Consider the following 16,695-nt stretch of genomic DNA (forward strand, 5'->3'; position numbering starts at 1 on the left):
TTAAAAAAGTACATTTTTCAAATTCCTCATTTTGATTGTTACTAGTCTGAGATTTCACAAAAGTTTTATTTTCAAAGATGAGTTATTTTCATTATTACCTATTGTGGGACAAGATGCTGCAACTGCAAAGGTAATTTGCTGGTCCTAAATTCATTTCAACTTGTTGCCACCCATAACCCTCAAACAAAATTAAGATCTAGTTATTTTTTCATAAAAAGGGATGAAAGGCACTGGATTTTTTGGAATACACATATGCTTAAGGCAAAAAATGTTCAAAAATAACCAGAAATCAAATGCTAAAGACATGCTTTGTAATATCATTCTGGCATTTCTGCTATTTGTACATGATTTTGATCAGGATCTTCGGTGGCATCTATAAAATTCCATTTTGATTGCAATTAAAATTATTAGAAGGGGGCTGTTTGTGGGTTAGTTATTTAAAATTGGAGAATTCAATCCTTGCCTGAATTCAATGTTGGGTTGCAAGCTGCCCAAGCGGAATATGAGTTGCTGCTCCTCTAATTTGCGTGTGACCTCACTCTGGCAATGGAGGGGGCTCAGAACAGAAATATCAGTATAGGAAGGGGAGTTAACATGGCTAACCGGGAGATCCAATTGGCCTTGGCGGACCGAACAGAAGTTCGGCAAAGCAGTCACTGATGTACAGGGGGCTACATCGGGAACACCAGATGCCGAATATGAGGTCAGAGGAGGTGCTTGCGAACCTTTGTCTCATGTGGTAGGACTGCTGGGATCCTTGGAGGGAGGCAAGGGAGGAGGTATAGGGACAGGTGGTACATCTCCGCGGTTGTAGGGGGAAATTGCCTGGGGCACGAGTGGTTTGGTGTGGGTGAACCACGAGCTCCCTCCACAACTACTTTATCATTGGTTGTCAGCTGCAGTAGAAATATTTTGCATTGTATTTTAGAATTGCCATTTTTCCAGTCACATAGTGCATAGTTCCCTGAAGGTGGAATCTCGTGTAGATAGGGTGGTAAAGACAGCTTTTGGTGTGCTGGCCTTTATAAATCAGTGCATTGAGTATAGAAGTTGGGATGTAATGTTAAAATTGTACAAGGCATTGGTGAGGCCAATTCTGAGGAATGGTGTACAATTTTGGTCGCCAAATTATAGGAAAGATGTCAACAAAATAGAGAGAGGACAGAGGATATTTACTAGAATATTGCCTGGGTTTCAGCACCTAAGTAACAGAGAAAGGTTGAACAAGTTAGGTCTTTATTCTTTGGAGCGCAGAAGGTTAAGGGGGGACTTGATAGAGGTCTTTAAAATTATGAGAGGGATAGACAGAGTTGACGTGGATAAGCTTTTTCCATTGAGAGTAGGGAAGATTCAAACAAGAGGACATGATTTGAGAATTAAGGGACAAAAGTTTAGGGGGAACATGAGGGGGAACTTCTTTACTCAGAGAATGGTAGCTGTGTGGAATGAGCTTCCAGTGGAAGTGGTGGTGGCAGGTTTGATTTTATCATTTAAAAATAAATTGGATAGGTATATGGACTGGAAAGTAATGGAGGGTTATGGTCTGAGTGCAGGTAGATGGGACTAGGTGAGAGTAAGTGTTCGGCATGGACTAGAAGGGCCGAGATGGCCTGTTTCCGTGCTGAAATTGTTATATGGTTATAGTGGATAAACCTTTATAGAATATTCAATCACAGGTAAGATTTAAAATGTTTGCTTGTGATTATACCTCCTAAAGTGTTTTAAAGTGGCCTGTTGGATATAACTTCAGTTGATCCAACATTTTGGCTACTTATGGCTCCTGAATTCAAAAGGGCTATGGTGCTGTAAATCCTTAGCAAGAGTAGATGCCCGTCACACCCACCTTCACAGCCTTCAATAGCTCCATTGTACTTTAACTGAGACAGGCTATTTGTATCTTGTGAAGTACCCATTAGCTCTTGCACCGTCAGACAGAGCTTTGTTAAAATCAATAGAAAGAAAGTAAGGAAGATTTTCCACGTATTTCCATTCAAGTAGTTAAGTATCATATTGCCATCTACTTCTGAGTACAGAAAAAATAGAAATGACTCCATGTTATGACAAAGGTATTGATATTTGTACATAATTATAAATAATTATCCATAGCTTTGCTTCATGTTTTTTGAGTAGTTGAGACACCTAGGGAATGATGAAGTACATATAATTTGGTCAGAACATACAAGAGACTACAGAAGAGGAATCATTCCAACAGAGTTTGGTGATGTCCTTATTGTTATATATCCAATGAAAAACTATATGTTCAGTATCCATGTAATGAAGAAACCTGAGGTAAGAAAATACTCCATATATTAAATGCCTACTTAGAACGGAATTAATAATATCATTATATTTGCACACTATTTAGTCGAGGTTATATTTTAGAATTACAGCTAGAACTATTTTGGGTACAATTTTCCTCCTCAGCTTCACTTTAGGTAGTTCCCAGAAATAACAAAACGGCTCATTCTGTATTGTTTGCTTTTTATAACAGAACTAATTAAAACCTATGTTTAAGAAAGAACTGTAGATGCTGGAAAAATCAAAGTTAGACAAAAATGGTGGAGACACTATGGAGATGCTGCCTCACCCGCTAAGTTTCTCCAGCATTTTTGTCTAATTAAAACCTATAGCAATCTCAAAAGTTATATGACATATTATGATTGATTTGATTTACCAAATATTAAGGCATCGCGTCTGAATAGTGTGGTATGTGGATTCCACTGGAGAGAAATTACTTCAAGAAACATGTTATCTCATGCAGTTACATGTGTTTTGCTTTAATATTAATGGGCAAATGGGGACATGTTTACGTAAATATTTGGATCTGAATCAGCTTAAATTTTATTGTTTACATTTAAATATATAACTTGCTGTTTGCAAACTAAATATAGTTGATTTAAGCTAGAATTTTTATGTGACGTGATAAAACTTTCATCTCTCAAACAGGTTCCATTTTTTGGCCCACTTTTTGATGGAGCAATTGTGGATGGAAAAGTCTTACCATGTCTAGTACGAGCTACAGCAATCAATGCAAGTCGAGCACTAAAATCGCTAATTCCACTGTATCAGAATTTGTATCCTTTTTTTTGTACTATTTCTTCAAATTGGCCTTTTCAGTTACATAAGCCCTCTTAACTCGGATAGATAAAAAAAATGTTATTTATTTTTATGCTTCTGATGTTTCAAGAGAATTTGCTCACCGAGCAAGTCAGTTTTTCCAGGTCAAAGGTAAAACTAAAATTTAATGTATTAGAATTGTGATAACAATTCTCTTTTAACAAATAACACTCAGCAGTTCACACTGCACTTGTGGGGGGGGAAAATTACAATTTCACATCGACCCAAGTTATTTGAGTTGTTGAGTGTTTCCAGCAGTTGAAGTGTTGATGTGATTATCACGTGTTCCTTTACTCAGATTAGCTAGTTAAAATTGAGGGATTTTAACCTACAGTGAAGAAGGTCTATAAAGATTTCACATTCTGTATTTAGTATTGTTTTGTTGTGTTTTACAAGCACTATTTTATAGACCACTGTGTGTTCAATGTTGCGTTGGAATGCCTTGGATTGAACAGTAGAAAACTATTTTGTAGTACAAAAATAAACAATTGAAATAATTGGTGCTGGACGCAAGTTATTGCTTCCATCACCAGCCATAGCACTCAGAGGATTTGCTATTATGGTGGATATTTGTCTATCCTCGTAACTGGTCTGTGGTTCAAGAAGTTCAAGTATACAGTTGTGGAGAGAAGTGCTGAGTTCCAGGTCCAGAGGTTTGGAGGTAGTTTGGAAGATGAAGCTATAGTCAATAAATTGTCCTTATTATCTAGATGTTTAAGGGATGAGTGTTAGGCCAGGGAGATGGACCTGTTGTGACAGTCGGCGAATTGCAGTGGATCAAGGCTGTTTGAGACGCTAGAATTGAAGTGAACCATAACCACCCTCTCGAAACATTTAATTGGCGACGTGCCAAATCTTCTCATAGTTCTGAGGAAGTAGAGGTGTTGGTGAGCTTTCTCTGTGATTACATCAAGGTGCTGCACCTAGACTGATCATGGCGATGTGCAAGCCCTGCTTGAAGCTGTTGACTCTCTCTGCCGTTGTCTTGCCGATTATAATCATGAGTATGGGCCCTTAGCTTTCACTTCCTAAAGTCAATAACCAGCTCATTGGTCTTGTTAACAAACGACACAAAGTGAAACGACACAAAGTGCTTGAGTAACTCAGCCGACTAAATCAGTCGCAGGAAGGGTCCCAATGTCACCTATCCATGTTCTCCAGCGATCCTGACCCGCTGAATTACTCCAGCACTTGATGTCCTTTTGTCATCTGCAGTCATCGGTAATAACAGCCACCACACCTATGGTCTGTTTACAGTAAACCCTTGTTATAACGGACCATAACAGCCACCGACAGCAAGAAACAGCAGGTGAGAGGGATTTGCTGGTGCACCCTGCAAGTCGGGAGTGCAGTCAGATGCTGGGGTTCTAAACAGTCAAGGGAGATGGTCGGAGCCAGGGTTGGGTTGGCAAGTCATTTCATTCACATTCAGTTTGCAATGCCATCTGTGGCCGCTCAGGGAATTTCAACTGAGTTCTCGTAATTTTGTTGTGATTGTAGAGATACTGCATGGAAACAGGTCCATCAGCCCACCAAATCCAAGCCGACCATCAATCACTCATTCACACTGGTTCTATGTTATGCTATCCCACTTTGTCATCCACTCTACACGTTAGGGGTAATTTTTTTTATAGAGACCAGTAAACGTTTTTAGAATGTGAAAGGAAACCCATGTAGTCACAGGGAGAATGTGCAAACTCCACACCGATAGCTCCTGAGGTCAGGATCTAACCCGGATCTCTGGCAATATGAGACAGCAGCCATAGCAGCTACACCACTATGCTGTCAATGAACAACAGCCAGACATACATATATATTTGTGGGTTCTCGTTGGTTATCACGACAGTGATAATCTGGACATTTAAATGTTTTGATTTTTTTTGTCGAGAGGAAAGAACTAATGAAGCTTGTACTCCCAGTTTATTTAATGATCATGCAATTAAAATGCTGATCCACTAGAGGATGAAGAAAACTTCTCCTGAACCAAAAAAAAATGTTCTTGGGAAAAGAACAAGCATAAACTTGGTTTGTGGGTTTTTTTGAATTGGTTTGTGGGGGGTTTTTGCAGATTAGATATGATATATTTCTTAAAACCTGAATTGTTCAGAAATATGAATAACATTGTGAATTTTGAAGACCTCTGGAAATATAGTTACTTTCCCCCATAAACATTCACTGGCAACCTTCCAAATGCTAAGATTGAAATAAAACAAAAAAAGTTGGAATTTCATAATTAATTGGTCAATCTCTGTATCAGAGTATAACTAAAAATTAAAATTATTTCTTATGAAATGACTAAGGAGATCATTTAGCTTATCTTATCTCCTCAGCACTTTAAAAGAACATTGTTCAACCATGTCTAGATCATTTTCCATATTGTTGCAATTTTTTACCAATTTATTCAAATCATTTTGAAAGATTTATTGAAGCTCTCCGTCGTCGTACCAAACAGGGCGTTCTAAATCCATGAGACGCAAGAAACTGCGGATGCTGGAATCTTAACCAAAACACTAATTGCTGGATGAACTCAATGGATCAGGCAGTGTCTTTGGTGGGAGTGGATAGACAACATTTTTGGTTGGGGACACTTGTATCGCAGTCTGAATAAACATCCGAACTTGACATGTTGTCTGCCCATTCCCTCCATAGATGCTGCCTGACCTGCTGAATTGGCATTTTCTGTTTTGCATTCTAAATCCTTGCTGCTCATCATATAAAAATAGATTTTCATCATGTTGCCTTCTTTTATCAATTTTGCTAATTTTGTACGTTGGCCTTTAAGTTATTGGACAAAAAACAAACTGCTGGCGAAACTCAGGTAGTCAGACAGCATCTGTGGAGGAAACTGAGCAGATGACATTTCGACAAACGTTGCTTGTCCATTTCTCTCTATAGATGCTGTCTGATTTGCTGAGTTCCTCCAGCAGTTTGTATTTAGCTCAAGATTCCAGCATCTAGTCTTTTGTGGCTCCATTTTATTAGATATATTTAAAATAATGCAAGTTAAGTTTTACAAAGCTGCAAGCAATCTGTTGACCAAGTTTCAGCTTGCGCTGCCTTTTACTTCCATGTGTGCATGCTTAAGTGTAAAATTGCAAGACTCATTGCCCTTGTGGCTAAAGGGATCAGGGGGTATGGAGAGAAGGCAGGTACAGGATTCTGAGTTGGATGATCAGCCATGATCATATTGAATGGCGGTGCAGGCTCGAAGGGCCGAATGGCCTACTCCTGCACCTATTTTCTATGTTTCTATCATCACTGGACCCACCACTGAGCCCTGTGCCAGATCACCAATATACAGAATGGATTATCAGGCCCCACAACAATGTTAGGCCATTCATGTCATTTGAATGGCTTCTCCTGGGGCAAATGGTCAAAGCATCAATGTACAAAGCCTATCTTGTGCGATGCATTTTAGTTATCGGCAGCGCCCTCTGAGTTCTGAACAGGTTATTGTAGACAGCAAGCACCCTAATAGCAGGTTCAGGAAGTTAGACAAGATCCAGGACAATCTAAGTGTTTACTTTCTTCACAACCTTTGACTTCAGGCATCTCTCAAATCTCATGTGCCTTACCGTTGTAAAAACTTAGATTACCCATTCTGTCCGGGCAATGTTATTCATTCATTCCTGAAATCTTTCTTGAAAATCTAATTTAAACAAGCTCAAAATTTGTTGGATGCAATAATCCAGCTGTGATTGGAATCAAGTGGGTTATAGGTTTGAGATTATAAGCAACAGGAATAGGCCATTTGATACCATGGCCCTGCTCTGCCAGTCAGTAAGGTCGCGGATAAGATGAGGTCAGTTTCCTGTACATTGCTGGATTCTCTTAAGATATGAAATAAAATATCTTAAAATTAGTTGCAAATGTACACGGCAACAGAACAACCGCAGACCTCTTGGGTAGAGAATTATAAAGATTCACGGAGCTCTAGGTTAAAAGATTTCTTCTCATTCTCAGTCCTAATAGAGGGAAATTTTCCTTCCATTAATCCCATCTACACTTCACATTGCCTCTGCAAGGCCGCCAGGATAATCAAGGACCAATCTCACTCTAGTTACTTCCTCTTTTCCCTTCTCCCTTGCCATAGAAGGAGTACAGGGAAGGTTCACCAAACTGATTCCTGGGATGGCGGGACTTTCATATGAAGAAAGACTGGATAGACTCGGCTCGTACACGCTAGAATTTAGAAGATTGAGGGGGGATCTTATAGAAACTTACACAATTCTTAAGGGGTTGGACGGGCTAGATGCAGGGGAAGTCCAGAACAAGGGGTCACAGTTTAAGGATAAGGGGGAAATCTTTTAGGACCGAGATGAGAAAATCATTTTTTACACAGAGAGTGGTGAATCTGTGGAATTCTCTGCCACAGAAGGTAGTTGAGGCCAGTTCATTGGCTAGATTTAAGAGGGAGTTAGATGTGGCCCTTGTGGTTAAAGGGATCAGGGGGTATTGATTTGAATGATCAGCCATGATCATATTGAATGGCGGTGCAGGCTCGAAGGGCCGAATGGCCTACTCCTGCTCCTATTTTCTATGTTTCTAAATGTTCCCCTATTCTAGTAACCCTAGTCAGTCAAACCCAATGCGAACTTTGTGTATTTCAATGAGATCATCTGACATTCTTCACAATTCTTAGTGTAGCTCCATTCAGCTTTATCTTTTCTCTTGGGTCAAATGTAGAAAGTATTTTATTGGGATGCATCACATCCTGGTTTGGGAACAGCTCCATCCAAGACTGCAAGAAATTGCAGAGAGTAGTGGGCGTAGCGCATACTATCGCACAAACCAGCCTCCTTCCATTAATCCCATCTACACTTCACATTGCCTCAGCAAGGCCACCAGGATAATCAAGGACCAATCTCACCCTAGTTACTTCCTCTTTTCCCTTCTCCCATCTGGCAAGAGGTACAAAAGTTTCAAAACACATTCCTTGAGATTCGGGGGCAGTTTCTTCCCAGCTGTTATCAGGCAACTGAACGATCCTCTCATCAGCGAGAGTGCAGTCTTGCTCTCCCATCTACCTCTTTAGAGAATCGAACATTATTAGACTAAATTAAACCTGAAACTAGGAAAGTAGTTTGTACATTGTGGCTTAATTTTTGTAGTGAAATATCTCAAGTATTTTCTTAATTACTTATTAATCTGCCCTGATACTTCAAAGATTCTTTCAAAGCTCCCATAGATGTCTCTGTTCCTGTATGTTGTTTAAATTGCACAATTGAGTTTGTATTTTTTGCCACCATTCGTCTTATCAAAATATTGTCACCTTAAAATATTCTGCCTTCAAGGGATGCTTGAGCAAAGAACAAATGCCAGCATGGACGAATAGGTTCAAATGGCTCATTTATGTGCCATATACATTATGTGGTCCTGTGCATTGCTGTTTAAGTCAATGTATAAGAAAATAACAGTGCATGATGGGAAACTAATCTGTGACCTGTTGCCTATCTAGTTTAAAATTTGTTCCCTGGCACATAATTTCATAGCTTTTAATTTAAGGTTAGGAATTTAAAATCACATTGTGGCTCCTAAAGCGTAATCTCTTTAGTTCTAAATCTATTGGAGGAGAGAATATATTCTCACACAATAGGATTACTATTGTGTGAGAATATTGTCACAAAACCACTTCTGGGGAAGAGGAGATCTGTCAAGTAAATGATCCTGTTAAATTAGACTTCTACCATCAGCAGCAAAATAATGGAAGCTCTCGTTGATGGTGATATGAAGCAGAATTTGTTAACCAGTAACCCGCTGTATGGGTTTAGTTTCCCTTTACTCCACTTCGGGCCCAGCTGCCCGCGTTATTCTCTCCCTTGTCGGAGGGTCAAACGGCCACCACTCCACTCGAGCGGTTCCCAAGAGAGAGAATACAACAAAAGGGATTCCCCTGGGTTCTAGACCTCGGAATTATGGTGGGATATGATAAAAGGTTGACTTGACCAGAGTGTGCTGATGAGAGAAAACAGAAACCAAGATGGACTCAAAGCAAGTCTAAAATTTACAGGCTTTATTAAACAATGAGAAATCGAATCTCACCAACGCTACATAATGCGTGGCTAAACATATGCTTTAAACTAAGACTATGGAAGGAAAACTATCGGGCACGTCGTAAAACTTACTTTACACAATTTTACTTGCAAGTACACCCCCCTTTCCCCTTCTTCTCTCAACCTCTATCCTATTTCGGGAAAATTCACCAGGTCACTGGGGTACTTACAGCTAGATTGATGCAGGGTCACGAGCCATCCAGCAGAGCAGAAAGAGAGAGCGAGTTCTGGCTTGACTCCTGCTTTTTATACCTGAGTTTCTCTCTTGAAACCCCCCAGGTGGTCCTCTGGACAAAAGGGTCTTTTGATGATTCCCAGTTTCGATCTGGCATGAACAATAGGCTTCCGATGATAAGGGGTTTGCTGATGTCATGATCCCTCAGCCTGATCGTTATCCCATCGCCTAGATGGGCTCCCATTGTCCCGATGGATGGGTCATCCACGATGGTGATATGTTTTGCTGTTGGGCTGTTTATTCCCTTCTGCTGAGGCTCGGTTCCTTCCTTTGTGTATCCAAGATAATCTCGTTATCTCCGTCTCAGCCTTTCCTGCCCACACCATTCGCATAGTCGTGTAATGCCCAGGCCCACAGACAGGATCGAAACTGGTTCCTCCTTTGTGGATTGGGGGGTTTTCCGTTGCAGCCAGCAAGTCTGGTTTAAAAATGTCCATGTCCTTATCCGAGTTCTTCCATAATTTTGGAGGAATTGCCCCAATAACTTACACCGCTCACTAATTAATAGTTTAGGTTTTACCAGGGAATCACAACTTCAGACCTGATTCCAGTCTTGGTCCAAATATGACTGAAAAATCTGAGTTTCGGTGATGAGATGAGACATGCTGCACCTGGCATCTAGACTGCATTTGACTGGGTGAGGCATCAAAAAATTGAAGTCAATGGTCATCAATGGAGAAAACTCTCCAATAGTTCGTCAGAATGCCAGTTCAATTCAAATGCCTTTTGAAGGAATTGATGTCAGAAGCATTATCATTCCAAGTACCCCACCATGAATTTCCTAGAGTTCACTATCAATCAGAAACTTGACTGGACCAGCCTCAAATACAAGGAGCAGGACCGAAGCTAGGTATCCTGCAGCAAGCCTATATATCATATGCACAAATCAGTCCAGGTGGTACATTTCAAAACCTCAACGCCATCCAGACCATTCGGTACACAATATTTGCATTTGTTGACATGTGCAAATCGGCAGTTACTCATCAGCAGCACCTCCCAAACTTGAGCTCTCTGCTACTATGCAAAGGATCAGACATATGTCCACTACCTCCATGTCCCATTGTTACGGTCAAATCCTGAAACTCCCTCCTGAACAGCATTGTGGCTCACCTGCCACTACTTCAGTAACACCCTGATCCTGAAAAATGAATCCTAAATATTGCATGTGACAAAATAAATGGTGCACTGTGCACTGGAGCAATCAGTTTAGTATTAGTCAAGCAAAAGGTTCTTAAAGCTCCTCTCTGTTCATGAGCTCTGATTACCCCCCCCCCCCCCCCCCACACCCTTTCAGAACTCTCCATTGTCAAATGAAGTGGTAACTGGGTAAGCTGCCATTATCTTCCTATAAATTTCTATCTTTGTTGTTAATGTGCAAGCTATTAAATTTTAATAACTCTCAGTTGCCAAGCCACATTTGTTACCTCCATCTGTTCATACTGATTGTGAAAAGGCAATATTGTCAAACACATTCCCAGACAAGTAGCTTTGTGCACAGCGGGTATGTGAAGTAGGATTTCCACAAGCAAACGATGGCCTCTGATTCCTTGTGATAAAGTATCAATGATGAAAGGTTTGGCATATGGTTTATCGTGATAGGGAGCTTGGGTCATTGCCTTCCTTGGCTTTAACTCATCTTAATTCATATCAATGAAACCTGGCAGCTTACCATTGTTTCACTGAACTCAAATCAAATGGCAGAAATGATCCATTTAACTGCATTTGAATTATTTTGAATGGTAGCTTCTCAGGCTATATAGCTGTTTGAGAAGACCTTGTGGCTAACTTTCAGAATTGGTAGAATTCGAACCAGTTTCTGTTGTAATTTGATGGCTTCTTTAAAGAGCAAGATTAAGCAATATTACTTTTTAATATTGTGCAATGTGGTGTATTAAAAATGTTTTGTTTAACTATTTTTATAGTTGCTTTCCAGTGGTCCAGGTATATTTTCATTTAGTGTAGTTTCAGATGTGTTTTTTTTCTTTGAATACAGATAGGTTGAATATTGGCATAATATTTATTGATGTTGAAAATTGCTTGCAATTTTTCAGTTTTAAGTTTCTTAGACTGAAAAGTGTCACTCAACTGTTATAAGCTGTTTGCTGACAAGCTTACGTCTTTAGTAGAAATCTATGGAACTTCCCCAATCCATTGTTAGGAGTGAGACAATTCGTACTTTTTTCCTCAAAATGTCAGATAAGATCAGAGGCTATGTCGATGATTCAACCCTGCTTTGAGAGAGGAATGTGGGACATTGTAGCTAACTTGCACTTGAAAAGGCACAGTTATAAAGGAATGTTTAGTTAGTTATGTGTACCGAGGTACAGTGAAAAGCTTTTGTTGTGTGCTATCCAGTCAACAGAAAGACAATACAATCGAGCCATTTACAGTGTATAGATACATGATAAGGGAATAAGTGCAAGGTAAAGCCAGCAAAGTCCGATCAAGGATAGCCCGAAGGTCACCAAAGAGGGAGCACTGCTCTGGTTGTGGTAGTTGCCTGATAACAGCTGGAAAGAAATTGTCCCTGAATCTGGAGGGGTGCGTTTTCACACTTCTATACCTTTTGCCTGATGGGAGAGGGGAGAAGAGTGAGTGGCCAGGGTACAACTCATCCTTAATCATGCTTATCAAGTCAATCAAAGGGAGCTTGGTTTGTGTGATGGCCTGGGCTGTGTCTCCAATTTGCTGCAATTTCTTGCGGTCTTGGTTGGAGCTGTTCTCAAACCAAGCTGTGATGCATCCTGGTAATGTTTTCCTTGGGATGTCGTCCACTTTGAAGAAAAAGTCATTTAAACTATACTTTGTGGAACGGTTCGTGGAATCCTTGTGTATGTGGTTTGAAAAACAAGGACTTCAAATGTAAGATTGACAATCTGCAGGATTTCTATGTGTAATTCGGTGCTGAAACTGACATTCATTTCAGCATGATATTCCATACTGATGTGTTGTAACCTCCTGTAGTTGTCAGCATGTACCTTAGCGGATGTTATTTTTTACAGCCAGCTCTCAAACATTTACAGCTGCATAGAATGTTGCTACTAAATGAATGGTGCAGTGATGGGAAGGGAGTAGTATAGTGTTCCGAAAGAGTCAGAAGTACTAGACTGGCTGATGTTCAACAGTACCTGCAGGGTACATGACATTTAAGTAGGGACACCTTTTGGGGACTCCAACCCAATGTGCTGGCCAGAGGTTTCCATATGCAATATCTGATTGTTTCCCTTATATTGAAGCCTGCAGTGTAGGAACAATGGGCTCAACGGAAAGTAGGTAGTATGTTATTGAGAATATAGCAGCAAACAGAGAATTGAAATTTGGCAAAGATAGACAGCATATAATGATTCTGAGCATGGGAAGCAGAGAGTGACCATAAACCACATTTTTCTGAATGCAGGTGAGAGTGCAGGTGCAGGATTCCCAAAAGGTTAATTTGCAGGTTGAGGCAGTAGTAAGGAAGGCAAATGTAATAGCATTCATTTCAAGAGGACTAGAATATAACATAAATGATGTAATGTTAAGGCTTTATAAAGTGCTGTTCAGACGACATTTGGAATATTGTGAGCAGTTTTGAGGCTCACAATTTGATGGCTCTGGACCTGTGGTCACTGGAGTTTAGAAGGGTGGGAGTGTACTATCATTGAAATCTATTGAATAATGAAAGGCCTAGATAGGGTGGATGTGGAGAAGATGTCTCCAGTAGTGGGAGAATCTAGGACCAGAGGGCACAGCCTCAGAATAAAAGGACGCATCTTTAGAATGGAGATGAAGAGGAATTTATTTAGCCATAAGGTAGTGAATCTGTGGAATTCATTGCCACAGATGGCAACGTCACAGGAGGCTACGTCATTGGGTATTGTTAAAGAGGAGATTGATAAATTCTTGAATAGTAAGGGTGACAAGGTTACGGGCAGAAGGCAGGAGAATAGGGTTAAAAGGAAAAAATAGATCAGCCATGATCGAATGATGGAGCAGACTCGATCGACCGAATGATCGAATTCTGCCCCAATGTCATGAATGTTAGAACATAAGCTATTAATGTTGATTTCCTCTGATGTGGATTGACTGAATTTTGAAGCATGATTGTGCTATTTTGCTGCTTAAACAGAGGTGTGTGTAAGGTGGTCTTACTGTTAAAGATCATTTCCTGTTCGCATAGTGGTTGCTTCCAAAAGTCTTATAAAAATATTTAGACTGGTTCCACCATCCTTTAAGGGAGAGAATTCCGAAAACTCATCATATTTTGAGAAAATTATCTCGAGTCTGTCTTAAATTACAACGCCTTTATTTTAAACGGGTACCTCTGTTTCAAGATTCTCCCACAATAGAAAACGTGCTCAATTCATCCACCAGATAAAGGACTCTTGGAACCTGATACGCTTTACTCGGGCAACTACTCAATAATTGCCACATTTGAAAAAATATATACAAGGTGCTCATTAAAGCTGATTCTAACAACTGTTAACAATCAGTGACTGCAGTGCTTTAGCATCTGTCATACATTTTTGGTCATCTGGCAACCCAAGAACTGTGTTAAAGAAGTACCAGGTGCTCTGCTTAATTCTTAATTGACCCACATTATAAGCAGTATATGTGTTGTATTTTATGTGCATGGATTAGCACAGTCTCCTTTCGTTGCTGAATCAAAGCATTCATTCTATTGAATATGGTAAAAACCAAGATTCAACAATTAAACCTGTTTACTAACAATGTTGATGGAACACTTTGCGTATCATGATGAGTTATAATAAAGAATTAATGTTCAGTGGCATTCAAAACCTGACACCCATAAACTGCACATTCAATATCAAAAAGGAGGTGGGTCTTCATACAAGGTAGCCCAGCTTGATTTTGCAAAATTATAAGTGATTCAGGCAGAAGAACTGGCAGTAGTAATTAAAGACTATTTCACCTCTTGCAATTTAATTCATACTAGACTAAGTCACACGGGAGGCCTGGTCCCCAACGCAACCCGTTCCCCAATGCAATATTCCACCACTCACCCTTTCCCCCAATGCAACCCTTCCCCACAACGCAATATTGCACCACTCACGCATAGCACCCAAATGTGCAGGCACGGCTCATCCCCCAGCACTCCCTCCCCCTCCTCTTCACCCTCCCTTTTCTTTCCATTCTCCTCCTCCCCTCCCCCAATCACTCCCTCCCTCTCCTTTCCCCTATCCTCAGTCAATCCCTCCCTCCCTCCATAACTCATCTCCCTTCCCTACCCCCTCCTATCCCTCTATCCCCCACTTCTCACCTCCTCCTATCCCCCACACTATCCCTCCTGATCTCCCCCACTGCCCTCCTCTCCCTCTATTCCCCACTCCCTACCTCCCCCACTACCCCCGTCCTCTCCCTCTATTCTCCCTCCTCCCTCACTCTACTTACCTCCCACACTTTCCCCCTCTCCCTCCCTACCCCTTCCTCTCCCTCAATCCCCCCGATCTTTCCCCTTTTCTCCCTACCCCTTCCTCTCTATTCCCCTACCCTCAGTCACTCCCACCCTCCATCCATAAAAAGCAGCATCTGCAGTTCCTTCCTCCACAGGTCATTCATTGTAAGCTGTGGTTTCGATCCCGTTGACTAGACGATTGGACCAGTTTGCATTGTGTGTGTGTGTGTGAGTTACTCAAACTGCTCGGCCACACTGCAACCCGACTCTCCCGCCCTCTGCCCACTCCGGCTCAGCCACCGCTTGGCCCCCGCCCGCTGCTGCCGCACGGCCCGGCCCTGCCTGCTTGCTGTTGTTGCTGCTGCCGCCGCGGGGCGGGGGGGGGGGGGGGGATAGATTCGATGTTCGACACGGTGGGCACCACGAGTTTCGATGAGCTGGTGGAGAAGATCTCTGAGAAGGCCGTGAGGGTGAGTTACCGCGGCGGTGGAGGAGACGGACCCGGGGGGACGGGTAGATGGGACCGCCATTGCCACAGAAGGCGGGCGGAGGAGAGGGGTGGGTGATGAGGGAGAGAGAGACAGGACCAGGGCCTCCACTGAAGGTGGTGGGGGAGACGATAGACAAGTTAGTGTGAGGAAGGGAGAGGGGTTTGTGAGTCAGGCAGGAAGGGGCGTCGCCATCTCGGCCGTGGCATTGACTAACAGGAGAAGAGACCAAGCTGCGTGGCGCTGCCTGAAAGAATGCGCACGTGCATTTTTAAAGATTTTTAAACCTCGATAACTTTTACAATATACCACCGATCGGAGCTAAACTTGTTGCACTCGCAGCACAGGAGAATGGTGAGTAACCTGCTGAAAAATCTAGCGCTATCGCGTACCGTTTTGCGCAAATAGAAAAACCCCGCAAACCGGAAGAGTACAAGATCGGAGTTTTAGTTATGGATGGATGGATGTTTTTATCAAGTAGCAATTAGCACAATTTATATTTTGTAACTGAAACCATTTTCACTATTTCCACAACGGAATATGGATCATTCACAAATACGAAAATTATAAATTTTTACCTGATATGTGAAGATAATTGCCCATGAGGTCAGATGGACTTCAGAAATGCTTGCTTTTATATTATCCTGCAGACCATTAAATCGTTCTTGGGAACCTCGTACTTGAAAAGAATGTTCACGTGGGAAGCCATGTGCACTATCGTATACAAAGATTATCACTCCTTTGGGAATTTTCAGGAGCCCTGAGATACTGCATTTCTAATGTGCTGACAAGCTTTTTTTTGTACACTTACCTCAAATATACTTGGAGAGATGGCTCTCAGTAGTCTGCATCAACAGAATGAAAAGCACAGCAGGTGGAAGCTTCAATAATCCTCATTTCCCTCTGGAAAACACAAAAATCGTTTCTGATAATGCAAGAGACCATATTCCCTATGTATGAGGCACTGCTGTACAAAGGGCACTATTAGCTGAAGCTACAATGGGAAAAACTTAATTTAAATAAAGCTATAAAATGCGTAAGCTTATCAACATTCTAGTTATTTGATCTGCGTCATTTATTTTTTAAAAAGCACATGCAAATTAATGTGAAAACAAGTAACATTAAGGAAAATCAGTCAAGATAAATAAGAGAATGAAAGGATATAAAAATGCTATTAATACTACTTGGGTTTTACTTCTTCAATGGATGGTTGCAGGAACATTAAAAACAGATAAAGGATTAAAAGATAAGCTCAAAAGATCCAAGCCACTCGTCACATGCTAGCTTTAGTTTGCATTGTAATGGCTATTGCTCGTCATTCACACATCAGCTAGTTGCAGATAGTCAAGGTTTTAATATGATGTGCTGTTAAAAATTGTAAAGCCAAGCAGCTGTGCTACCAGCAAA

The 16,695-nt window shown here is 41.2% G+C and overlaps 1 protein-coding gene across 9 annotated transcripts in view; it reads left to right on the forward strand.

Annotated features, from left to right (window-relative positions):
• The window catches only part of ralgapa1 (Ral GTPase activating protein catalytic subunit alpha 1), a 155,117-nt gene that overhangs the window by 122,161 nt on the left and 16,261 nt on the right, over positions 1-16,695 (forward strand). For all 9 annotated transcript variants that reach the window (XR_004413089.1, XM_033027146.1, XM_033027140.1 and 6 more), the window contains 2 exons: positions 2,131-2,289; positions 2,947-3,074. Coding sequence is in view for 8 of the 9 variants with exons in the window: in XM_033027146.1 (XP_032883037.1) it covers positions 2,131-2,289; positions 2,947-3,074 (287 nt within the window). In the remaining variant the exon portion in view is untranslated. The remainder of the gene's footprint in view (positions 1-2,130; positions 2,290-2,946; positions 3,075-16,695) is intronic.

Source organism: Amblyraja radiata, chromosome 9 (genome assembly GCF_010909765.2).
Source record: "Amblyraja radiata isolate CabotCenter1 chromosome 9, sAmbRad1.1.pri, whole genome shotgun sequence".
Classification (NCBI taxonomy): domain Eukaryota; kingdom Metazoa; phylum Chordata; class Chondrichthyes; order Rajiformes; family Rajidae; genus Amblyraja; species Amblyraja radiata.